We start from the raw sequence: 27,866 nt of genomic DNA, 5'->3' as shown, positions 1-27,866 counted from the left end.
CAACACGCAGCCGCGCAGGGCGGTCAGAGCCCAAGGCCAGCACACGAGGCAGGGCCCGAGGCAGATCCTCCGGAAGCCATCTCCGTGAGCTCCTCAAAGAAGGGGAAACCGTACAAGTTCACTGTCCAACGGTAGGTGTGCACACGTCCGTGTGTATGTCTCATCCTCCCTCCTACCCGCCTGACCACACCCCGCCCCCAGGATTCTTCCCAGAAGAAATTAAAGGACCTTACTTTCTCCTTCAACTGCCACCACAAGCACATATTACACGTGTAAAATTCCTCATCTAAGCTCTTCGGGAAAACTCAGTTCTATGATGAATCACTGGCCAAAGACTGAAAATTTAAAGTTACTCAGAAGTCGGCACTTATGTAATCCTCTTCACCTAAAAGTGATACATGTACAGACATGCCATGTAAAAAACAGAAGCTTAGGGCTTCCCTGGTGGCGCAGTGGTTGAGAGTCCGCCTGCCGAGGCAGGGGACACGGGTTCGTGCCCCGGTCCGGGAGGATCCCACGTGCCGCGGAGCGGCTGGGCCCGTGAGCCGTGGCCGCCGAGCCTGCGCGTCCGGAGCCTGTGCTCCGCAACGGGAGAGGCCGCGACAGTGAGAGGCCCGCGTACCGCAAAAAATTTTAAAAATTAAAAAAAAACAGAAGCTAAGCAACAAATCACACATCTGCATCACTACTGTAAATCAACGACTAACGACCACACCAAAAACAACAGGCATATGATTTTAACCTCTAAAAATTCAAATATCCACTAAAGCTCAATGTTCCTATCAGACGTGAGCTAAAAGCTACAACCTTCAAATTATCTGACCTAATATCTCCAACGAAAAGTTTGTTTATATAATTCGTGGCTAAATGTGTGTTACTTACAGAGAGAGAATATTTATATGAAGAGAATAAAAGAAGACACAGATTCACTTCAAATCTTTGAAGTCAGTCAAGGAATGGAAAAGTGTTGGCACTGACCTGGTGCCACAACCAAAAAACCCATGCTTTGACCTGTATGTGATCACGAGACAAGGAATTACTGAAAAAAATCTCATTAATTCATCTCTGTCAAAGTAACAGCGGTGACACTGGACATCTTTAGCAAGAATTACTCTGTAACTCCTTCACATTTAGCTTAACAATAACATCAGAAAGAAAATTCTCCAACATGACCAAACATACTTAATGATTTGCATGGGCACAATGAATTTTACAAATCCAACCCTTCTACCAACACCAAATAATTCACAAAATATCTTCATGGACGGTTAAACATTTAAAACACAGCTATATCTGAACTCCATCACTGGCACCATACCTACGACCAAAAAAGGGGGCAAGGTTTGGTTTTCACAGCATCTCTGCATACCTTTCAATGCAGAGATTCACCTGCATGGCCAAAAAAAATTACAAGAAATGTTTCATCATTTTAAGTCCTTTCTACCACATTCTTGACAGTTTTAACATTCTGTGTTACCAAATGTTTCAGCTCTATAAAAAACAAGGGGCCCTGGACTGGCACCAGGCCAACCCTCAGACACCTGACTTGGATGCCTGACCTGTGCGGTGGTGCTCAATCAGAAAATGTGGGGCAATGCTCTTCCACTTGAGAAAACATGAACACCTCTATTTTCCCCAAATCCTATGTTACAGTAAAGTGAATTATTTGTAAAGTCCCTCAGATTCCTGAGAGGAAAATCACCATATAGTTAAAAGGTATTATTAAGTCGAAGTGAAATCAAAATTATGTAAATTATTGACTGACTTATTCTGTTACTATAACAACAGAGTTCATACTCCGGATTCTAGGGGCTAACTGTAATAAAAACTAAAATTATCATCAAACTTAAATAGTTTTGTCAAATATAGAAAGGAACTGACTGCAGCTGGCACCACGTGGAGTCCTGTCCAAAACATCACTCAAAGTGGAATGATGTCACAGAAAGGACAGAGCCGGAAGTTCCAGGGGTCAGCCCCTCCACCAACACCGTTCAGCTGAAAAATCCTCAGCATCAACTACTGCAGAACACTTACGACCGGGGTTGTAAAACTCTTCTGATAAATTGAGAACACTTTCTAACTCATTTTATGAAACCAGCACTACCCTGACTCTGAAGCCAGACTGAGACTCTATAAACTACAGGAAATATTCCTTACGAGCAGATGCAAAAACCTCAACAAAGCACCAACAAACCCAATTCAGCAACATATTAAAGGAATTATTGACGAAGTGGGATAAATATCCAGAGTAAAGAACTCCAACAACTCAAGAACAAACGAACAACCCAATTAAAAATTGGGCAAATGACTTGAATTGACATTTCTCCAAAGATGATATACAGCTGGCAAATAAGTACGTTTAAAGATGCTCAGTATCACGACTCATTAGAGAAATGCAAACCAAAATCACAACGTACCACTGCGCACCCAACAGGATGGCCGGAATCCAGGGGAAAAAAATGGAAAATAACAAGCATTGGTGAGGATGTGAAGAAACTTGGTGGTTCCTCCAAAAATTAAATACGGCATTACCATATGGCGCAACAATTTCAATCCTAGGTATATATCCCAAAGATGTGAAAACAGGACGTCAGACACTTGTATGTCAGTGTCCGCAGCAGCATTAGTCACTATAGCCAAAAGGCAGAAACCGCTCCAGATGTCCATCAAGGGAGGAATAAACAAAATGTGGAATGATATAACGGAATATTATCCAGCCATATAAAGAAATGAAGTACTGATTTCATGCTACAACATGCATGAACTTTGAAAACATTATGCTAAGCGAAATAAGCCAGACATAAGAGGACAAACAGTGTATGATTCCACGTACATGAAATACCAACAACAGACAAATCCACAGAAGACAGAAAGCAGACTAAAAAAAAACAAAAAAAGCAAGCGGACTAGAGGGCAGTGAAGTCTGCAGACAGGGAGGGCAGTGAGGAATGGGGAGTTTTACTGACCGGCTACAGAGCTTCCGGCTGCGGTGGTGAGAACATTCCGGAATTAGATAGCGGCGACGGTTGCACAATATGCTGAGTGTAACTATGTTACTGAAACCTACACGTAAAATTAAAATGGCCAATTTTATGTTATATATATTTGACCACAATTTTAAGAAAAAAAAAGAAAACGACCAGGTGGTCAAGGGTCAAGGATGCTACACTGGGATCCCAAAACAAGAGTTAATAAAGACGCTTCCTTTCGCACCATCGTTTTCCCGGAGGGCAAGTCACTTGCTGAAATCCAAAATTTCTTGGGTGAAAAACATAACTGCAGGGATCAGATAAGGCCAAGTGTTGCTTGTTTAGTGTCACAAGCCCAAAAAGATAAGTTAATCCTTGAAGCAAACAACATCTACATTCAACTGCTTTGATTCAGCAAGCTACAACAGTGCAAAACAAAGACATCAGGAAAATTCTGGGAGGCACCTACGTCTGAGAAAAGATCCGCTCAGCAGGGCTGAGAGTAAGTGTCCTCCAGCTGCTGAAACAGCAAGAGGCTGAATGACACCCAGTGTTCATGGGTGGCACTTCTTAAAAACTGCAGTAAAATTCATCTTTTAAAATAAACACAGATTTACATATTTTAAATACAACTAGAATACAATTTTCAGAATGCAGGGAGAAATCAGTGTGGGAACCTGAGTTTGGCGACATTATAAACTTCCCGTGCGGAGGCAGCGGGACCAGCGGGGGCCCGGAATCGGGGACAGAGTCTGAGCCCAAGCTCCGCACCACTTCATGAGCCATGAACAAGTCACTGTAGCCGGCTTGGTCTCCTCACCTTTTAACACAGGGAAACACCTACTCTGCCGAGCTCACAGGTGTGGAAATCAAACAACAAGGGTGAAACTTCACTTCGTAAAGGAATTAGAAGCATCAGTCACTCAAATTCTCCTAAGTGATCGTTTTAGCAAACTGATCAACACAATGGAAAACTCCAATAGAAGACAGTGAAGTACTTTACTTGTACTTTGTTTTGGAAGCTACTTGTGTAGGTAGAAGGAAAATACGCAGCTCTTTTTTGTGGCCTCTCCCGTCGCGGAGCACAGGCTCCGGACGCGCAGGCTCACCGGCCATGGCCCACGGGCCCAGCCGCTCCGCGGCACGTGGGATCTTCCCGGACCGGGGCACGAACCCGTGTCCCCTGCATCGGCAGGCGGACTCTCAACCACTGCGCCACCAGGGAAGCCCCACAGCTCTTCAATCTATCCAAAAGTCTGAAGTTAGCTCCCTCTGGACAGCTGTAGTAAAGACTAGAACCAGCATCAGATCCCTTTTGTATGCCTTGTGTAACACTTTTATTTAATAAATACTGCAGGTTCACAAACTGAAAAACAATGCAAACTGTGGAGGGTAGAGAGTAAAACCTAAGTGTTAATTGCCACTCCCTCCCTTCAGGTCCTTTCCCCAGAGACACCGGCTGGGAACAGCTTGGTTTCCGCTCTAGGTGGTTATTATCACAGCTGTAAATAATCGTTATCTCGTCAACAGCTTTAAATCTGCCCTGCAAATGAAAAACTGGCACACACACACACACTCCTCCAACTCTCCTTCCCCACGTCACCTCCTAATTTTTATTACAAATCATTAGATATAACACTGCTTTAGGGAATCTAGTAATTCTACATTTAAATCTCTAGCTAGATTAACCAATTTCATAAAGGACTAAATCCCCACTATGAAACCAGCTGCCTCTCCCTCTCCCTCTCTCCTTCCTCCACTTGTTTACCTACGCAGGGACCGTAACACTTACATTTGCTTCTGTAGTGACAACTAGATCTGCCACCCTTTACTCAAAACCCAAGAGCTCCACGGACAGCGGCCCAGAGGGCAGCTAACGCCGCTCAGGAGCTTGGCTCGAAGCAGAAGGGGAGAAAGGTGCTGAACAACTTCGACGTAAGAAAAGCTTAGTTACGCACGCGAAAAGCTTTACAGGTGACTGCCAGAAAACAAAGAAAATATCATCCCTGCAACAAAAGGTGGTACAGGAAAGCCAAAAAGAACAAAGCGAAGGAACAGAAATGTGGCCCTTGGTCATTAAACTACTGCCACTTAAAGGAGAACCAAGTTTCTTGTTCTCTTTCAAGCTCCCACTTTTCCTTAAGTTTCTGGAAATCCTTGCTTAGCTGTTCTGACTCGTGAATGCAAGATGACCAGCATCGGTATCTCTGGCTGGGATTCCTCCGCATTTGTCCTGAAAGCGCTGGTTCCCAGTTCCAAGGGAAGCGGGTGCTTGGAGGAGTAGGGAGGCCGGGTACCAGGGGGCGTGGCTGAGGGTGGCTGCATCCCAGCCCCACGTCTGCAGGGACACCGGCCCACCACACGCCCCTCCCCGATCTCTCCACTCCTGAGCCCTAACGGCCTATCCGCCCCCCAGATAGAAGGTCACCCGCTCTCTGCAAAGACCACGTCTCTGGCCTGACCCCACGTGCCAGCTACTCTGTGTGGACAGGAAGAGAGAAGCCTCCCCTGAGCCAGCTCTTCCAGCGATTACCATGGTGATGGCATCACAGCCACACGCCAACCGTGAACGGCAGGCTCCAAATTCAAGCTTCCACAAGGGCTCTCCTGGGAGGACCACAGTCAATTGTTCTGTTCAGTGGTTCTTTTCTTTCCTGTCACTACTTTCCAATCCTCTAGGAATTCCTCAGAAAGATCTGGTCCATCGGTAGCACCATTTACCCTCTACCTCTGTTGAAGTTTAATGAACTAAGCACGAGCAGCCACTCAGCACACGCGTGCAGACACATCTTTCTGTTACTCCCACAGACACTGCTGAAGAGGTGGATGTGCACAGACTGGCCTCAGGGTCCTTTACGACAGATTTCTTATAAAACAGGAGTTTTTATTTTAACAAGTGTATTACTTCAAGTAGTCTACTCTCCACAGAATATATTAACTAAATCATATAAAAAACTTTACTAACAAACACCTACAGTAATGGAAGGAGCCTCTCTGGTGCTAAATCAATCTCAGCAGAAACGCGCAGCCCACACCAAAGGCTGTTTCAGTCAGACCACTGCTCCCAGCAATAATTTCCAACAATGTTCTCTTCACTGTGACATATAGAAACGTATGAGAAATTTATAGATCAATTATCTACTTCAGAAAAATATTCAAACTTGTTCTAATTTATAAAAAATAATTTTACTAGTCATACATATAACTGAAATGTGTCACCACACTCAGACAAAAAGGACTAAAGAAGCTCTCTTTACAGGGTTGCTAAAGACCTATGGGACAGCACTTGGAGGCAATGTCCAGGGAAGTGCTTTGACCAAAAGCAATTCAATTTCTAAAATTTCTTTATCACATTTGGCTTGCCATCTAGACTCATCTTCTGTTACATTCTGAAACTGACACAGCAAAAGGGGAAAAAAAGGTCTCCCCTATTCAGTCCAAGAGGAGGGAGAAGTAAGAGTTCAGTGAGTCCAGGGTGAGAACGCACACATCACCTGCCCAAATACACGGGGCACCCTCAGAGAAGAGGGAGCTTCTTTCCATCCCGGTCCCCTAGAGTCTCTCCTATTACCAAAAAACACTCTCACAATTACTTCATTTTGAACAACAAAGGGTTATCCGAGGAAGTCTAAAACAACCCCAATAAATGATAATTCTAATTCCTTTAGAAAAGAAGTAAGAAATTTGAACACACGTATTAATTATGCTAGAGATACGATCTCATTATAGTACGTGATGGATGTTGTAACAAAGGCGCCTTTAAAATCACTTTCATAAAGGGTAGACTAGGTCAGCAATCAGTGATACATTATACGGCGATACTGGCAAACGAGCAAGCAGAAACCAGTGGTCAATGTTACATGAACAGATATGCCATTCCAAGCCACAGTACCCACCAATGCTTCAAGACCAATTTAGCAGTGCTGCCCGTAGGGATAGACGCACTTAAACGAAACTAGAGATGACGCGCTCTGACCAACTGCGCCGGATGTCACAAAAGTATCAAGAACAAAACGCTGCTGCTAAAGATGCCTACGAACAATCCGAAGATGAGTCAGATTACATCATAAAATGAACAAAAACATTCACAATTTACTTTTTATCTCAGATCTCTATGGGTAACAAAACTTATAAATTAAATATAGGTAACCCTTTACTGTATCAGCCACATCCCTAAACATTTACATAGTCAAACACTTAAATATCGAGGTCTACGAAATACACAAATCCTAAGATATCTGCTGTTTTCTACATAGGATACAACCATATATCCACATGCGCAGCCAGGAGCAAGCTGGGGAGGGGGGGCGAAGGAAACATGCTTCCTTCACTGTCAAGCTGGGTGAGACGCCCCACCCGGAACCCACAAGCTTTGTGTTCACGGGGTTCCTTCCGTCTACAAGTCAGGCAGAACTCCGGCTAGAATTCTTCCCACCAGAGGCCAGAGTTACTGCGGAGCTATGTTATCAGGGGACTGTCTCCCCAACACAGGTCCATGTGAAAAGCAACTGCGAAGAGCAGGCAAGGCCCCACCGCCGGTGGATTCTGAAATGACTTTGTGCACGTGTGTGTGTAGCTGCCTACCCACTAGGCACCACGAGGACAAAGCAAGGTATGGACTACACAGTCCATATCCGCAGGGAACATACAGTACAGAAGAGGAAGACCAGGATCCAGCACATAAAACGTTAAGTCACACAATATTTCGATAATAAAGCGATACCCGCGATTTGCCTCAAAATAACCCGGGAGGTTTACAGTAGGTGGGACGGAAGGAGACACAGGCTGGTCAAGAGGTGCTCTGGGCCGCAGCCAGTGGACAGGTGCACAGCGGCACGTGACACTACGCATCTACCTTATAGATGTTCGTTTTTCTATAATAAAAAGAGACTACGCTTGGTTAAAACAAAATGCAAAACACGATTACCTGCCAAATAAGTGATACAGATAACTGGTTAGTTCAGAAAGAGGCAGCCCCTCCACATAATATAATCACAAGTAAGATGTTTACCACACAAAGCAAGAATTAAACCTCAGTCAGACTGAGACTTCTCACTGATTGTGAACGCATCATTGTGGTGGACAGAATTAAAGCGTTCTCCTCAAGTGTGGGCAGGGCCAGTGACTTGCTTCCAACCAACAGAATACGACAAAGTCACGGGACGACAATTCTGTGGTTGTAGAAGAGTCTGCATTGCTCCCAGGCTTGCCCTCTGGCTTCGAAGAAGCAAGCTGCAGTGCTGTGAGACAGCCCATCCCATGGCAGAGAGGGCCATGGCAGAGGGGGCCACATGGAGGAGAGGATTACATGGAGGACAGGTTCCATGGAGGAGAGGGAACTGTAGGCAACCTCTCAGCGCTAACAGCCAGCCAAAAGCCAGGGCCCTCACTCAGCCTTGCCCTCTGCAAGGCTGCAGTCAGTGTGTTGGCCAGAGCTCAGTTCTCATCACAGCCTCAACTGGCAGTGGATCTGTTATAGGATAAATGTGTGTTGGTTTAAGCTGCTAGATTTGTGGCTGTTCTCAGTTCCAAGGCTCTACATTTGCCACCTTTTGGGTCGTGTTTGCCCCTTTAGTTGTGCTACTATTCCTTCTCTTGAGTTTAAAGAAATCATGATTCTAGAACTCTAGGATACGGCAGAGAAATCCATGCTCACTCTGCGGTAGGACAACGACGCCCCGCCCTGCCTGAGACAGTGTGCCAGGTGTCACGGCACACCTTTCACTTCCAAAGGGCCCCAGGTGAGACAGGAAATGATCCTGCAGCCTTGTATTCACATTCTATATGTTAGTCATTATCTTTCCAGGCACAGTCACCTTATTCTTTTCAGTTTGCTCCTACTGAATACACTACACATCTCTAACTATTACTGTTAACATTTCGCTGGACTTTTCCCAGACTGATGATTTCTTCGGCAAAGAAGTTCAGCATACAGATAAAAATATAACATTTAAGATGCAGACACACTTAACGGAGCGCCTTCGCTTACATCTGAATGGAGTATGATTAGTTCCTATAACGCTGATACACCCTACGTTCCTACAGCTGTGATAAATTTCCTACAGCTTATGCTACACACATGTATAAAGCTGTTTCAAAAACTGTCGTTCTTAGATAAACTTAATGTCTGAAACTCCTTCAGAAAGACAGTTTTCCCACAGCAATTCTAAACATGCAAGGCCCACCTTAAATTATTTTACATGGTAGGATATAAATAAATGCAGGTAAAGTCATACACAAGTACTTGCCTATACTGATTCCGATATTTAATTTAAAAACAATTTCTTATATGGCTAATGTGTACTAGGTACTATGCTAAGGACGGAGCATACAAACTTGACATCCCTACAGAAAAGGAAACTGAAGTTCTGCCTTTGTTGTTCACCATCAGTGTACAAGTGACAGTGAAAAAGATATTCTAGGATTATTGTCCCTCAAAAAGGCTCTACTAATTACCCTATAATAAGGTAAAATACAAATTAAAAGCTCACTTCCTACTTGCAAAACATATTACTAGTGTACTTTCATTAAAAACCACAATATGCAACGTAAAAAGCTATTTACGAAGCCCATTTAAAGTTTCTCATCTAACATAATTCTAATCTCAAAAACAGACTAGCTCTTTTAATACATACAGTATGTTTTTGGTAGGGCCTAACAGAGAAAAAATAGAAAAACTCCTGCACTGTCCCATGAAAGAGAAGATGGTGGGAAGATGGTGGGTAGTGACTGGGAGGGAACATGACGGTGGCATCAGAAGGGCTGATAATGTTGTTTCTTAATATTGGAGCTGGTACACAGGTGTATTTAATCTGAAAATTCACTGAGGTTTATACTTATATGTTAAGCAAATCAGTATAGTTATGAAAACATATAGAAAGTTCAAAGTTTTAGATTATGAAATCTTGATCTACATCAACAAGGTATATTAATGAAACAAATAATTTTTAAGGCTTATTATGTCCCCATCGGCAATATAAGCTACAATAATATTATAATAATAATAAGAGGTACCATTTATTAAGTATCTATAATGGGCCAAGGACGATACTAGGTACTTGACATATATAATCTATTTTATCTTCAAAACAACCCTTTTAGATATTATTCTAATTTTATAGATAACAAAACCAAAATTAGCACTTTGAATCCTTAAGAGACTGGAAATTTGACTAATACTACTCTTTCTTCATATGTAAATGAAGCTATATCTAGCTATAACAGATTCATTTTAAAAGATCTTAACTTGAAATTAAACATTTTTAATTGCAAAATGTTCATTTGCTCCAGCAAGAGATTGGAAGATCTCACAATTATTTCCATGTCAGCTGACGGTGAGTATTCAGCCAAAACAACGTACTAAAGCTACACATTACTACATAACTTGAAAACACTACACAAGAATTCCACTAAAGCCTTCTGTAAGCACTCCAATTAAAAAGGAAGAGGATTCAAAGAAGTTAAGGGGGAAAAACTAATGTTAAATCTGATTTGAAAATATTAATGTGAACTATTTAAAAATATGATTTCCTTCATCGAATATGTGTGTAACTTTTAATCTAAAGGTTAATTTTTTTCACTAGAACCTAAATTGAGAAACAGGTAAGTATAATTCAAAACTACAAAGAGAAGGCCCTACTCCCCGGCGGGAAGTGCTGACGCGTCAGGGTTTACAGGCGCTGATGATCCCTGACATCCAGTGACTCCACCACTGTGCTGGACAGACCCTTCCCCGTGTCTGTCCCTCCCCCTTTCCACTCACCCCAAAACTGCCTAAATCTTTTTTTTAAATAAATTTATTTATTTATTTTTGGCTGCACTGGGTCTTCACTGCCGCGTGCATGCTTTCTCTACTTGCAGCGAGCGCGGGCTACTCTGTTGCAGTGCATGGACTTCTCCTTGCAGTGGCTTCTCTTGTTGCAGAGCATGGGCTCTAGGCGCACGGGCTCAGCAGTTGTGGCGCACGGGCTCAGTAGTTGTGGCTCGCGGGTTCTAGAGCGCAGGCTCAGTAGTCGTGGCGCACGGGCTTAGTTGCTCCGCAGCGTGTGGGATCTTCCCGGACCAGGGCTCGAACCCATGTCCCCTGCATTGGCAGGCGGATTCTTGACCACTGCGCCACCAGGGAAGTCCCCGAAACTGCCTAAATTTTGACTGGGGATTTCCACCTGCAGTAAGAAGGTAATGTGTAGACAAATTAAGAGAAGTGCTAGTATGTTATTAAAACTCATTTTGCTGATACAGGGAATTCATAATTTGTGATTGAGTACACAGTGAGCCACGAAAATACAGGGTTGCTCGCAGACACCTAAGGAGTTGAATTAGGGACCTAAGATTTACTGAACCAGACCCCTGACATACTATCTTATTTACTCCTCCTAGTAACCTCAGAGCAGTATTTTTGGACAAGCAGTTGAGTATGGCAATTATAAACAAAGACTCTGGATCCAGACTTCCAGGGATTCGAATCCCAGCTCTGTATGACACTGGGAAAACTCCTTAAGCTATCTGTGCCTCGGTTTTCTTATCGGTAAAAGATAACACCAGTTCCAACCTCAAAGAACTACTGTGAAAACTAAATGAATTAATACATGTAAAGGGCTTAGAATAATGTCAAGCACACAGTAAGCACTACCCAATTGTTACACATATTATTTTTGGCCCATTTTACATGTAAAATAAACTCAAGGTTTTAAGGTAATATGTCCAAAGTTGTAACTAATAAATGGCAGAGGGGAAACTTGAACGCGGGTCTGTGTCAGACACAGAACGCCTACTCTTCATCACACCACCCTCCCCAAACGTCAGGTTCTCCTCAAGTAACCATACAAGTGTAAGACGTTTCCCAGTGAGTCTCCTTCTTGAAGAATGACAAGTAAAAGACATGAAATTCTGAGCCCCACTTTTCCACGTGGCAACGGTAGCCCTTCTGCGTGAACCATGTGCCACGATGCTGCCGAGCCAGAGTAACCGATCAGGGCTAAAACACACCTTGTCCGTTTGGCTAAGGAGCTGAATTTATACACTGTTTCTATGGGAGAATCAATAATGAGCGCCAATCAACTGACTTTAAAAAGACCTTTGGAAAAAAAAAAAAAGCACTTTGGAAATCAGTCTGTTAGTTGAAGACTTCCTGCATAACCACTTTCTTCCAATGCTTGCTATTCCAGTTTGGTAGCTTCTCAGAAGGAAGGACAAATTAATAACAACATAAACTAGTTCCCACATAACTTCAATCTAAACCACTATGTTGAAGGAGTTCATTTAGAATCTGCTTATCACTGTGAAATATCGGGATCTCAGATTTAGCTCCCCTGTACTTACTTGTTACTATAAAGGGCTAGTTGTCATAAGGTCCTTTGTTAACTCCAAAACTCTCTAAATCTGTTACACCAAACTTTTGTTATCAATAGAGAAAATGAGAAACAACAAAAATAAGTATATCTTGGTTTCCAAGACATCACAGAATAGAAAGATATAAGAGCAAATATATTAAAATGTCTGATTTGAGAGCACTAACATTAATAATTAACTCAATTACCCACAGGACAGTAAAAGAATATTTAATACAAATTGTGTTTTAAAAACCATGTTTGCCACGTATGGAAAAGACCAAGAGAACATACAAAAAACATGTTGTCAAATACTAGTAATTGATTAATGGGTTATAGGTGACTTTTAGTTTCTTTACACATTGCTGTCCATCACAAACATTTATTCCTTTTATAATCAGTAAAACAGTAAAATTTCTTATTAAGTATCCATGTAACTAAAAGAAAATATTACACAGCTGTGAAAGACTTGGGTGTGGGAGGCTGGGTAGAAGGTGACGGATTGAGCAGTCACAAAGAGGAAAAAAAAAAATCAAGCAGTCAGCTAACTACTGATACATCGACTTCCAGAAAAGGTCAGCCATTATTAGTTTAATGCAAAATTAAGTATAAATTCCACCAACTACAGAGCTCCAATCCTGGCTCATAAGTGAGGTTAGAGATATTTAAACTAGTTAGTTTAGAAGATACCCAAACTAACTAATTGCTACTCCCCTTAAAAAACTACAGTTCCTTGAGTCCCTATCTTATTTCTGAAAGAACTAAAGATGGCAATACTCCTTTAAGCCATCTGTTATGAATTGAACTGTATCCCTCGCCCCAAAAAAAGATATATGGCAGTCTTAACTCCCAGTAGCTTGGATTGTGACCTTACTTAGAAACTGGGTCTTTACAGAAGTAATCAAGTTAGAATGAGGTCATTAAGGTGAGCCCGAATCCAATGACTGGTGTCCTTATAAAAAGGGGAAATTTAGACACAGACACACACAGAGGGAAGATGATGTGAAGGGACACAGGTAAAAGTGGCCATCGACAAACCAAGGAACACCTGAGGCTCAATACTTCCAAGTGAGGCTAGCAGAGGCTAGCAGAGGCCTGGAACAGATCTTTCTCTAACACCTTCAGAGGGGGCATAACACTGCCAACACCTTGGATTTGGACTTCTGGCCTCCAGAACTGTAAGACAATAAATTTCCCTTGTTCTATGCCACCCAGTTTGCAGCTCTTGTTACAGAAGCCCTAGAAACCTAATACACCATCTGAAAAACATGCAGCGGGACACCCTCATAACCACTGCCCTTCCAAAGAATTTTATCCGTAGAATAAATACACAGTGAAGCTAATCTACAGGCACCACAATATATAACTCATGAAAGGAATTCATACTATCATTTCATTTTAGTTTGTGTCCAATTTTCTTATGAATGTCTTCTGTGAGAATGTAATATTTAACTATAGTAATATATTCTTGGTTGAGACGTAACGATTTTGAATTAATCTAATCATTCTGACCTACAAAGTTGATATATTATACTATAACTGAAATGTCCCCCCCCCCCCAAAAAAACCACAAACTCCCAACTGAAAGGTACCGGCATTTAACACAAACCAGAATTTAAGAATATATAGGTCAGGGCTCCCCTGGTGGCGCAGTGGTTAAGAATCCGCCTGCCAACGCAGGGGACACGGGTTCGAGCCCTGGTCCGGGAAGACCCCACATGCCGCGGAGCAAGTAAGCCCATGAGCCACAACTACTGAGCCTGCGCTCTAGAGCCTGCGAGCCACAACTACTGAGCCCACAAGCCACAACTACTGCAGCCCATGCACGTAGAGCCCGTGCTCCACAACAAGAGAAGCCACCGCAGTGAGAAGCCCGCGCACCACAACGAAGAGTAGCCCCCCGCTCACTCCAACTAGAGAAAGCCCGCGTGCAGCAACAAAGATCCAACTCAGCCAAAAGTAAATATAAATAAATTTATTTTTTAAAAAAAGAATATATAGGTTATAAACCAAAGAGACCCACAAACAGGCACACGATAGTGAAAATGCTGAAAGTCAAAGACAAGGAGAAAAACTTGAAAGCAGCCAGAGAAAAAGGATGAGTCGCTTAGAAGGGACGCCAGTAATACTGACAGCTGACTTCTCAACAGAAACAAGGCGGCAAGAAGGCAGTGGGGTAACATATTCAAAGTGCTCAAATAAAAAAACTGTCAACCAAGAACACTAAATCTGGCAAAGCTTTCAGACTAAATGTGAAACAAAGATTTTCCCAGACCAAACCAAACCAAACAACCCTGACAATTTTTTGCTAGCAGACATGACTTAACAAGAAATACTAAAGGAGGCTTTCAGGATGAAAGCACATGACCTCAGATAATAATTGTTGTCCACATGAACAAAAAAAGAGGACCCGTGACAGTAACTGTTTCACTACAGAGGACACCATAAACATTTTTCTTTCTCCTCTTAACTGATTTAAAAAGCAATTGTATAAAATAGTTATGTATGTACAATATATAAAGTATTACTGGGCCCATGATATAGATAAATGTAATATACGTCATACATATACCAGTAACAGCACAAAGGGGCGGGTTGGAGCAAAGCTGTAATGGGCTTAGCAAATAGATGGTAAAGTACTAATTATGACAATGTACTGCTGTGTTTATAACATTAACAGATGTAATATATATAAAAATAAAGCCCTAAAAGGGGAGAAAGGGAATGGACCTATATAGGAATAACATTCCTATATACCACTGGAATTATGCTAGTATAAATCTAAAGGTGATTCTGACAAGCTAAGATGTATATGGTAAAATTTATAATTTTATAAATTTTTTCCGACTCCTGTCTTTTTTCCTCTCTATTTCCCCTTTATTGCTTTCTTTTGCATTAAGTGTTTTCTAATGTAGCATTTTACTTTCATTATTGATTTTTTCATATATATGAAAAAAATATATAAAGGACTGCAAGTCCTTTGAGGACAAAGTCTGAAACTTAAAATGCAACTCTAGTGTCTAGTACATAACCTACTTAATGAACATCATTGATACTGATTTGTAAAAATGAACCTGACTGCTCCATTGTTGCATTGGGATAAATCGTATCCCCCAATAAAAACATGTGAAAGTCCTAACCCCCAGTACCTCAGAATATGAACCTTATTTGGAAACAGGGTCATTACAAGGGTAATCAAGTTAAAGGTCATCAGGGTGAGCCCTAATCCAGTATGACTGACGTCTGTATAAAAAGGGGAAATGTGGACACAGAAACAGGCGTGGACCGAGGGAAGACGATATGAAGGAACAGAGACAAAGCGGAGGACATCAAGTGAAGATGAAGCAAAGACTGGAGTGACGCATCCACAAACTAAAGATTGCCTGGGAACCACCCGAAGCTATAGGAGAAAGGCAGAGAGCAGCCTCCCCACAGCCTCCAAAGGCGCCAGCTCTGCCCACCCCCAGCCCCTGCTGATTTTGGACTCTGGCCTCCAGAGCTGTGAGACAGTAAAACTCTGTTATTTTAAACCACAGTTTGGGGTTCTTGGTTTTGGCAGCCCTAGGAAACTAACACAATTGATGTTAAAGAAAATGAAAATATGCAATCAGTATTATATAATCCAACCTTTCTAGTATGATCAACACTGAAGATGATGAAGAATTAAAATGAGCACAGTTTTGACCTAGAATGAAGCAATATAATGACAAAGGAAAATGTCCATTATATTCAATACATTAAGTGAAAAGAGCAAGTTGCAATATTTATTGGGGGGGGCGGTGATGACACACACAATACTGTATGTTTATATATGCTCAGGTGATGTCCAGCCACACAAACACACACACACACAGACTCTAACAAATAATTAACTCTTGGAAAGGGCTGCCCCTCCTTCTCTTTGCAAGAGATAGGTTTTTTTACTTCACACAATTTTGTACTTTTTAAAATAATAATTTTTTTTGACTTTCTGAAAATGAAGAATTAAAAGAAACTACTGTTTCCAAGGAAACCAAAGGTCATAATATTCTTTAACAATGCATACAGCTAAACCTGAGTGGTTTATTTCACTTTTAAAATCCTCATTTTGATAGTTCAAAACAATTCATTCAACCTCAAAGGCATATATACCACCCCATTTCTAAAAGTGACAACGTCATTATAGTTCAGAATCAGTACTAAACATAGGTTGGCTGTAAAAAAGACAGAAGGAAAATAAGACAAAAATAGGTCTATTAATAAAAATTTCCCATAGGAAAGTATTTAAAAAGGAGTTGTGCGGTATTACAAATAAATAGATGAAGAGATAAATACTTTCGAATACTTTTTTCTAGCATTTAAATTCAATAAAAATATATAATTGACAGCTTAAAAAAAAATAATATTTACCAACCACTCCATGTCTACCAGGAATACAATTCTGAAAGTTTTTACGAATATTCTATCATGAAATTTCATTTCTCAACTGGGCCACGCCTATTCAGCCCAGCCTTCTTCCTGTCACAGCACCACGTCCCATTTAGAGAGGGTTCATCAGCTTTATGTCAACCAAAAATGGACCCAAATATCCTAATTCTTGTTAATCATCCAGCCTGGATTTATCGTCTCTAAGTCTGCTAAACCGGTTTGCGAAGTACTCAGCACCAGCACCACTAAGGGCCACCGAGTGCCAGATCTCCACACACATTCCCCGGGAAGCCGAAAATTACAGAAGTCACCTCCCACTTCACCAAGTTTGCCGAGATGACCCTGGTCATCATTAACAGAACACACTGGGGTGGTATAATAACCACAGTGCGGTCCCAGAAGTAAAAAGGAAAGATGGTGACACGTGGGGTGAAACACTGAAACCAAGAGAGATAGACGGCAGGACATGAGAAAGGAAGGGCAAGGCAGCCATGCCACCTTGAAAGGACTAAAGTAGTAGAACAAACCACAAACAGAGAGACAGAATAGGTGGAAGAGTCCACTTGTATCTTTTCAGTTGAAAAGGGCAATCTATAAATGTCTTCAAAGAAGAAGACAAGTGAAGAAGATGCAGATTTCTTTCAAAGAAGATGCAGATTTTCCAGCGTGGTCATCAGGTGAAGGCTGGATTTTCACAGGGAAAACCCACCAGAAGTTGGGTGTTCTCTGCACGAGCATAACCCATGCGGGACACACCGAATGGGAAGCTCTGTAAGACCAGAGCTTACCATGGTCATCTCTGTATTCTCAGGACCCGCATACACCCTGACAGAATGCAAGCCTCCATGAATGCTTCCTGACAGTAGTCATGAAGAAAGGCACTTTACAAAAAAAAAAACAAAAGAGAGAGAACACGTCGCGCTTAGCTTAAAAATAATAAATCCACCCCTCCTTCCATGAAAAGCACTTATATACTTATTCACCATCAGGCAGAAGGCTTACTTAGGTCACTGAAATAAAAAGCACTAAAATAAAATCAAAGGCAATAATATTCTAACTCCATTAAAGTACACCACTATTCACAAGTAGGAAATGCTGGTTGGTTCCTGCACCTATGAAGCATTTCAATAAGAACATCTGTCCGTTATCACTGGAAGAACATCCGCTTCTTGTTTTAAGTTGGAAATAAATTTTTATTGGCATGCAGCTTTAGCTGCACGGACGGCTACAGATGGAGATTCTAAGCAAGCTGAGACATTCCGTAGACACCACACAACTCTTAGGAAAAGCTAATGATCTTTCTTTTGAAGCAGCAGCAGCAAAGGATAAGCCTGTGAACACACAGGGGAGTGAAGATACACAGCACCTCACGCAATCACGTTCTATATTAAATATCACGTACTTCACGCTACATGATATCACAAAATTCTTTACTGAGTACTTTTGTGAAAGTAAAGACTTCAAAGTTTTTCTTCCAAAACGAATTACTTATATAAACTGTCTCTCCCCTTCTAATACAAATTCTATGCACAAGGTTTTAAATGATGAAGTCTTATGTATAGTTATTTTCAACAATACTGGGTCTCTGATTAAATTTTTAAATTCAGCAACCCATTAACGCCTCATAACATCTAGCATTTACCCTTTTCTACCGACACCTTATTTTACAGATATTTAAATAATCCTCTTCTAAAAAAAGCAGGTTGGGTAACTGCACCGCAGGCCAACAAGAGATATCATTCCAGTGGGGGCAGAGGCATGAGTGAATCAAGTGCAACAATATGGCCTCAGGAAAGAACAGGAAAATCTGAAAGGAAATAAGGCCTGAAGCTAATTTTAAAACACACGCTTCATTCTAACAATGACAAAAAGTTGGTGTGCTTTTTTTTTTTTAGTAGAAAAAGTAAGACTTTTCTTCTGAAAGTAGTATTCCCAACTTATCTAAACTTCTAGAACATATTTGAGAATGTTACAAATTAGAACATTTTTATTCCCAGACGAAAGGAATAAAATCTTTCTACAAAATATTCAAAACAGGGAAAAAAAGATAATCTACATTCTTAGTTTGCAGTATTATAATCTAGCTCACTTAACTTCAGAGTAAATGTCTGCTTTCTCAGAGGCATATACTATTAATAATGTTTATATAATTTTTCTTATGATGAAAATGAACTAAAATAACTGCACTTTACTTTAAAGATTTCAATTTTGGTTACTAGCGTTAGTAGTGCCAGTGAGTCCTTACCACACGGAGGGGAGCAAATCACTGTACAAAGGTAATAATAATAACTACAAACACTACAGGTGATTAACCCTGGGCCAGGTACCATTCTATAACCCTATGAAGTGGACATTATTTCACCCCCATTTTACAGATAAGAAAACCGTGGCACAGCGAAGTAACCTGTTCAAGCTCACACTCATACCCACAAAAATAAATGCGGAATCTCAAAAAGGGTACAAATTCAAATCTTTTTTTTTTATTTAATTTTATTTATTTATTATTTTTGGCTGCGTTGGGTCTTCGTTGCTGTGCGCAGGCTTTCTCTAGTTGCTGCGAGTGGGGACTACTCTTCGTTGCGGTGCTTGGGCTTCTCATTGTAGTGGCTTCGCTTGTTGCGGAGCACGGGCTCTAGGCGCCTGGGCTTCAGGAGTCATGGCATGCGGGCTTCAGTAGATGTGACTCGCAGGCTCTAGAGCGCAGGCTCAGTAGTTGTGGCGCAAGGGCTTAGTTGCTCCGTGGCATGTGGGATCTTCCCAGACCAGTGATCAAACCTGTGTCCCCTGCATTGGCAGGTGGATTCTTAACCACTGCGCCACCAGGGAAGTCCCTCAAATCTTTTTTTTTAAATGGCATTGTTAAAGAAAACAACGTCAAAAATAAGTAAACAGCATGGATTAGCCTGTTAATGAATAAAATGGTGATATCACTGACCTCCAGTAAATGTTTTTGAAGGAAGGAATATATTTACTTTGGACCGTAATTTTCCATAAATTCTATAACATTAAAAAAAAAAACAAAAACAGGGGGACCTCCCTGGTGGTCCAGCGGTTAAGACTCTATACTTCCACTGCAGGGAGTGAGGGTTCAATCCCGGGTCAGTGAACTAAGATCCCAGAAGCCAAGCGGCGTGGCCAAAAACACAGACAAACTAGGAAACTAAGTATAATTCATATTTAACTATATCTACTTCCACGCACCTTATATTATTTAAAACATTATCAGATGCAACCTACTGAATGGGAGAAACTACTGCAAATCATACATCTGACAAGGGACTAATATCCAAACACATAAAAGAACTCAGACAACTCAACAGCCCAAAAAACCAATGCGATCAAAACACGGACAGAAGATCTGAATAGACATTTTTCGAAAGAAGACATACACATAGCCAACAGTAACATGAAAAGATGCTGTACATCATTAACCATCACGAGAATACAAATCAAAACCACAATGAGATATCACCTCATACCTGTCAGAATGTGTCAAAAAGACAAGAAATAACAAGTGTTGGTGAGGATGTAGAGAAAAGGGAACCACACTGTGCACTGTTGGTGGGAATGTAAGTTGGTGCAGCAACTATGGAAAGCAATATGGAGGTCCCTCAAAAAATTAAAAATAAAACTACTATATGATCCAGCAACTCCTCCTCTGGATATTTATCAAATAAAACAAAAATACTAACTCAAAAAGATAAATGCATGCCTATGTTCAATGCAGCGTTATTTACAACAGCCAAGATATGGAAACAACCTGATGTCATCAATGGATGAATGGATAAAGAAGATGTGGTACATGTATACAATGGAATATTACTCAGCCATAAAAAAGGACTAAAAGTCTTACCATTTTCGACGACATGGATGAATATCATGGGTATTATGCCAAGTGAAGTAAGTCAAAGACAAATACCATATTATCTCACTTATATGTGGAATCTTAAAAAAAAAAAAGGCTCATAGAACAAAGAACAGACTGGTGTGTTTGCCAGAGGTGGTGGAGGTGGGGGGGGTGGAGAGAAATGGGTGAAGGGGGTCAAACAGGTAAAAGAAAATCAATTAAACACAATTAGCATTCCCAAAATGATGGTATCAACAATCATTTATAGGGCTTCCCTGGTGGTGCAGCGGTTGAGAGTCCGCCTGCCAATGCAGGGGATGCGGGTTTGTGCCCCGGTCCGGGAGGATCCCACATGCCGCAGAGCAGCTGGGCCCGTGAGCCATGGCCGCTGAGCCTGCGCGTCCGGAGCCTGTGCTCTGCAACGGGAGTGGCCGCAACAGTGAGAGGCCCGTGTACCGCAAAAAAAAAAAAAAAAAAAAATTTATAAACACTCAAAGGATCAGAGAATACTGAGTTTTCGATCTAGAAGGAAACAAACACAGAAGGAATATTTACGCGTCTAGTCCAACCCCTTTATTTTACAGATGAGAAAAACCAACCCACAAAGTTTTAGGAGACTTTCCCATATGCACAGATCTAAATGTCAAAATCTGGATTAGAAGTTTCCTTCTGGTCCAACTGCTCTTTTTAATATACCATGCAGTAGGATACATTACAAAATACTATATTAAGTTTCTGGAATTGAGCTACTGAAAGAGAATTCAAAACAAAATCAGATTATTTAAATCTAAAAAATGAAGGTTTCTGGAAAGGAATTAATGCTAGCTAAACGAATGCTTAAATAATCTTTCCTGAGACAGTAAAAGTTTCAGGAGAGCTTCAATAAATCTGACTTTAAAGGCAGGAAGAAAGAACTTGTGAGAAAATGGAAGTGGACTCAGTCTCTGGGTGCCTATCAGAAGCCCAGAACCAAGGAAGAAAACTAGGTATGTTGCGATCAAGTCTGGCTGAACTGGCCACATGGGTCGTGGAACAGTAAATAATTAACCTACTCAGAGATCTATTATAAAAAGATTAGTTGGAGGTGGAAGGAGAAAACTACCAAGAGGTAAGCAAAGCCAAATGATATGAGACTAGAGTCTTTATACCTGTTTCACCTAATTGAACACGGTATTTAAAACGATACTTTTTAAGCATATGAAAAGTTTCAAATCCCAACGGTCTTACCTTTATTTGTGGTAAGTGCCAATAATTCACGTGGAAAACTGAAATGTGAAATTTTACCTAGGGCATAGTTTTTTGAAAAAGACAAGACGGACTTCCCTGGTGGTGCAGTGGTTAAGAATCCACCTGCCAATGCGGGGGACACGGGTTCAAGCCCTGGTCCGGGAAGATGCCACATGCCACAGAGCAACTAAGCCCGTGCGCCACAACTACTGAGCATGCGCTCTAGAGCCCACGAGCCACAACTACCGAGCCCGCATGCCACAACTACTGAAGCCTGTGCGCCTAGAGCCCGTGCTCCGCAACAAGAAGCCCGCACACCGCAACAAGAAGCCCGCACACCGCAACGAAGAGTAGCCCCCGCTCACCGCAACTAGAGAAAGCCCACGCGCAGCAACAAAGACCCAATGCAGCCAAAAGTAAACAATATAAATTAAAAATAAATTTAAAAAATAAAAATAAATCAAAAATAGACAAGACAAGCTCTGGGAGGGAAAGTAAGTTATTTTCTTTTCTGCTGCCTTAAGAGTTTCCAAACTCTTTTTTATAGAATACGTTCCAAATTTTCTATAATGAGAATGTGCAATTTTTAATGTCCAATATGTATTTTAGCCAAATTCGAATGATCAGCAGGATCAGCAGGCTTAAATAAAACTTATTCCAAAGGATCTCTCTGCTAAGGTCCTCAAACACATGTTCAAACATTCCTTATCCAACCATTTATATGACAGAAGACTCCTTATTTTTGAAGTTTTCATCTCTCCTAAATTAACATTAAAAACAGCAAAATTAGTAAACCAATGGCAACTCACTTTGAATGTTCCCATCACAGAAAACACTTTTTTACTACTAAAATATTAATAAAAATTAATTAAATATTTCGCTAATAAAAGAATCACACCCACCCTATTTCTCAAGAAGGAACAAGGACTGCTATCATTTACTCTAATATTCGGACTACATGAAGAGCCTACCCCGCACCCCGACGAGCAAGGCACCGCGGGGTTTGAGGTTTTCCTCCCGCCCCTCCCTCTGGAATGATAAACTGCACTGACCACACACGCATCTGACTCTGCGTGAGTGACCCCAGCGAGACTCAAACAATAAGAAAGGACAAAGAGCCAGTCTCACCTGTGACTTTCCTGCAGTAAGTGCAGTCACCTTAAAGTTTCCCACGCGCAGGGTGCTGTGCTGGGTACAGGCTTTTTCAAAGCAAACCTGTCAGACCCACCGAGCAGCAGACTTGTGGCCTTGGCTTCAATGACACCATGTTCTAGGGGATCTAGCTGACACCCAGTGACTGGGGGTGGGCAAGGAGCCAGGCCACCCCACGATCGACCACGTTCCCCTGCAACGACTTCTCCTTTATCCAGCCCCCTCCCTGCACGGCCTTCCCCGCCAGGACTCCTACAACCCAAACAGGAAGCGAGGATGCTTCTCACATCGGTGGAGCCCCCAGCGCTGTGCTTCCTAACAACCCTGACCCGTATGGTCACTTTCTACTCCTGGGCCACCACAAGCTGCTCTACAACTTCCACTTCAATTTCAAAACACAGGCCATCCCTCTACATGCATTCGGTCACTTTCCCCATTATTTCACAATTATGAAGTATAATATTAAATATTAGGTAGCTACTCTGCGCCAGGCCCTGAAGTCTGAAGCTACTTCATCAGCAAAACAAGCACCACGTGACACTGAAATTATTTCATGGGCAAACAACAAGAGGCATTTCTGGAGGTACCCTGCAAACTGATTCATTGCAACCTAAACATAATCACTCACACCGTCAGGCTGTAACACTAACTTAAGAGAAACAGACTTAACTGACTTTCGCGTGTCAGAGGAACATAAGAATAAGACACATCAAAAGAGATTTGTTTTTAACAGTTACTTAATCCTATTAAGGTATTGCTATTTGCCCAGGTACCTTGTGTTGACATGTGAAAAAATTATGTCAACGTTATTACTTATAGAATAAAACGTCAACTCATTATAAGCGTTTTCACAGCTGCTGATTCTGAGAGATCATTCTCATTAGGACCAGCCCCTCTCCTCTGCATCACCCCACACACAACCCCAATCTCAGGCATGACTTTTACTCTATGCAGAAGGTACTGCTCCACCAAACTGTGAAATAAACGATAGTCCTTTCGCTTAAGGCCTTCAGAATCTAATAAGGAGATAACAGAAAAATTTACAACACAGCAAGTATGGTAAGTGCTACTGAGATCACAAAACTGCTGTGAAATTGTATGAGGGGGATGGAGGGTGGGGAGGGACAGGGCTAAGATTATTCAAGGAAGGCTACCTGCTTGAGAGACAGCTGTGACCAGGTCAGAAACCTACAAAGGCACAGAGATAAATACCTTTGCTTTTCTTGACTGTCAATTTTGTAGTATCTCAGAAGACAGACTGAAGTTCTCGTTAAAGAGTAAGATTGCAGGATACTTCGACATATTTAGCACTACCTTGGGAGCACATCAGAATGTATTCAAATATGAACAGAGGCACATACAATTTTAACACTACTTTTTGGATCAATCTCATTTGGCCGGCCACCGATGTTTCCCTATCTGCCAACAATACACACACACCGCATGTAATTAATGCACCTGAGCAGAAGCCCTAGAGAGAGTTTTGGAGTCTAAAATTCTTGAGATCAAAATCCCACTTACTCAGTGTTTGACTTGGCAAATCTCTCTCCGCCTCATTTTCTCAACCTGATTAGAGCATATATTAATACGTTTATGTGAATATTGTTTGTCTCTCTTAACTAGAATGTAAACACTATGAAAGCAGAGGCTGTCTTGATCACTGCTGTATCCCCAGCACTCAGCACACTCTCTTGTGCGTAGTAGGTGCTAAATGTATACCTGATATACTTGAGTGGATGAAACAGTGAAGAGCAACACATCACTCCACAAACTCTAGACTCTGACAGTGAACTATGACCTGACAATCTGTGTAGCTCAGCAATCTGGTAAGATTATCACTTTCAAAGACTTAATTATCACATTCCTTTAGAAAGACAATAATAACTGGCATATCTAAAAATAATTAATCTACCTGATCCTTGGAAATCCTTTTAATACGGTCCCTTTCAGCTTCCCTGGTGACGCAGTGGTTAAGAATCCGCCTGCCAATGCAGGGGACACGGGTTCGAGCCCTGTTCCGGGAAGATCCCACATGCCGCGGAGCAACTAAGCCCGTGCACCACAACTACTGAGCATGCGCTCTAAAGCCCTCGAGCCACAACTACTGAGCCTGTGAGCCTCAACTACTGAAGCCCACAAACCTAGAGCCCATGCTCCGCAACAAGAGAAGCCACCGCAATGAGAAGCCCACGCACCGCAACGAATGAAGCACAATGAAGACACGACACAGCCAAAAATAAATTAATTAATTTTTAAAAAAATTTAAAAAAAATACAGTCCCTTTAACATCAATGGTTCCTAAAATATGAATTGTGCAAGAAAAACAAACATCCATTTGAGGAAATGGATTCTTCATGATTCATTCTTCAGTGTGATGTCTTTAATACTGTAGATTTTAATCCCACTTGATTTCAGCCATTTTTATACTGTTCCTCAGCGTGCAGTACAGAATCTGCTTCTAAAGCATCTTTTCTATCTGATTCACCGCTCCTAAAGAAAGGTATATGAAACGTACCACCCTTAAATGGAAGATTGCTGGGGGGGATCTCCCACATGCATAAAAAGGTCTGATAAGCCATAAAACAGAAGGAAAGATTTCAGAAGTCTTTAATAACATCATCACTAGGCCCACGTGGTGAAAAATAACTTTTTTTCTGTGATGGCTCATACTTAAGATGGCAAGATGTAAGTCATAAGGAGCTAATAAAACGAATTCGCCCCACCGTGTGGAAAACTGTTCCTTCTGACCAACCACAAAACACCAAGATTTAAACGCACCCACGTTTTGCTCAACTCGGGACTTTTCCACAGGCATTAGTACTTTTCTCTTAAAGGCGATTTAAAAGCCCCAGTAAAACACAGACAGCAACCCTTGCCGTCAGTTCCTGCACAGAAACACTTGAAGCCACACACTGATGCGTCTGGGGCGTTCAAGTAAACAGATGACAGGAACGCTTAAGCTGCTTTGAAGATCAACGTGGATTCCCAAAGACAAGATTGCCACCTTGACACGCGGCTGGAAACGGGAGAGCTTGTTCCTCTCAGAAGAGCAGAAAAGGGGGAAATTTTCGACAGCACTTATTTAAAGTTTCCACCTTCACACACACCCCCTTCCCCTCGGCGCCGGCGGGGACTCGGCCTCGCCAGAGGCGCGGGGAGGAAACCTGAGCCGACTTCCGTGGCCTCGCGGCCGATAAGGGGACCCTGCCTTCCCGCCGCAGCCCCTCGCCCGCTGGGGACCCTCCGGGCCCGGCCAGCCGGGCCCGAACCCGCGCGCCGCCGGACGGAAACGCGGGCGCCGCTCGTGTACTTCCACCTCCGGCCCCGGCCGGGCCCGCGGCCCGGCTCGCGCGCCCACAGCCCGGCGCCGCAGGGACCCGCGGCCGAGCCCGGGCACCGACGACCCGCGCCGCCCCCGCCGGCCACCCTCGCGCGCCAGCCTCCCGGGGCCGCTCCGCGCTTGCTTGCGCCCCGCCGTCCAACCGCCCCCGCCCGGCCCGCGCCGCCCCCTCCCGGCCACGGTCCCGCGCTAGGCCCCGCGGGCGGCGAGGGCGGGGACGGGGGACGAGGGCCGCCCGCCGCCCTCCCGCCTCACCTACCATGGTACAGATGGAGGCGAATTTGGAGACTGTCATTAGGATTTCCATCCGCCCAGCGCCATCTTCCACCCAATCACAGCGGCGGTGGCGGCGGCGGGCGGGGGAGGAGGGCAGCCGGGCCGCCCGCTCGCACCACAGCCAGCGGGCGGACCCCGAGCTGCCGCGGACCCACGCACCGACCCTGCTCAGCGGCCACTGATGTCGTCGCCGCCGGCGCTCCGGCACTCCCTGCCGCGGGCCCCAGCCCCCGCCTGCCGGCTGCCCGCCCGCCCCCGGCTCCTCCCCGGCGCAGGGCGCAGCCGCTGCCTCGCGGCCCGCGCCTGCCCGCGAAGCCGCCCGCCGCACACCCCGCCCAGCGCGCTGGGGAGCGGGCTCCGCCGAGGCCCTAATGCCCGGCCTGCTGGCAGCTGCACTGCCTGGCGGCGCGCCCCGCCCACCCCCTCGGGGCCCCGCCCACTCCCCGCGCCGGTGCCGCCCGCTCCCCGCGGATGCCTCCCCGGCTCCGGAGCGCGCGACTCGGGAAACTCCCGCGCCGGCTCCACCCCGCGCTCGGCCGGGGCGGGGCTCGGAGGGGCCACCGCCTCCCGCCCGCAGCCCTCGCGGTCCTAGAGCCCGCGCGCCGCGAGAGGGGCAAGAAGGGTGCTGGGGGTGACCAGCGTCAATCCTGGAAGGGGCTGACTAGCAGCCTCTACCAACGGCGAGGGAACAGCTAGCCCAGACAGAAAACTGAGGGGGTGATCTCGATAATTCTGGGTGCGGTGGGAGGAAACCTGCTTCTGAGCGGTTAAAATAGCCCGGCTCATCCAATGTCCCAAGCACCTAAAATGTAAGGTGGTTTGTTTCTTTGTACATACATTGGGTGAATAACCTGGGTCAGAACACCGTAATTTCGCGAAAGACAAATTAATTAATTAAAAGTGAAAGAGGCAAAGAAGAAACTATATTTGGCTCCTTGAATTAAGAAAGGTAAATTATGGGGAAGGGGGCGAAGCTGATTTCCGCCCGCTTGTTGGCCATAAATTTAGAATTTGGTTATAAATATAGTATCTAAATATACTTGTTCTGAAAGTTGAGTTGCAAAATAGGGAAGGATCTCAACCCAGCAGTGATGATGTTATTCCCAGGGACAAGAAGTCCCACAAGTAAGAAAAATGTCCTGTGAAAAATGCTGAAGCAGTATTAGCCAGGGGGGATAGTTCCTATTTTCCACTTCGATAAAATGCATCATTGCACCCTGCTCTTCGTGTCAGACAGCTCAGCTTCGTTTCTTCCTATTTGAGAAAGAAGTTCAAGTTAGTAGAATAACTTTATAAATTATTGTATTAGAAATCTTGTG

At 43.2% G+C, this 27,866-nt stretch overlaps 1 protein-coding gene across 2 annotated transcripts in view; it reads right to left on the bottom strand.

Annotated features, from left to right (window-relative positions):
• The window catches only part of USP12 (ubiquitin specific peptidase 12), an 80,790-nt gene extending 53,942 nt beyond the window's left edge, over positions 1 to 26,848 (bottom strand). The window contains exon 1 of one of the 2 annotated variants that reach the window (XM_022574534.2): positions 26,531 to 26,848. In XM_022574534.2, coding sequence (XP_022430242.1) covers positions 26,531 to 26,578 — 48 coding nt within the window. In that variant the 5' untranslated portion in view covers positions 26,579 to 26,848. The remainder of the gene's footprint in view (positions 1 to 26,530) is intronic. The other variant, XM_089899705.1, reaches the window with a different exon arrangement.
• Positions 26,849 to 27,866: the final 1,018 nt, after the last annotated feature.

The sequence above is a fragment of the Delphinapterus leucas genome, chromosome 18 (genome assembly GCF_059928025.1).
Source record: "Delphinapterus leucas isolate spDelLeu-1000000601 "Yukka" chromosome 18, BTC_Dleu_Yukka2, whole genome shotgun sequence".
In the NCBI taxonomy this organism is placed as follows: domain Eukaryota; kingdom Metazoa; phylum Chordata; class Mammalia; order Artiodactyla; family Monodontidae; genus Delphinapterus; species Delphinapterus leucas.
This window is presented reverse-complemented; position numbering and strand designations above follow the sequence as displayed.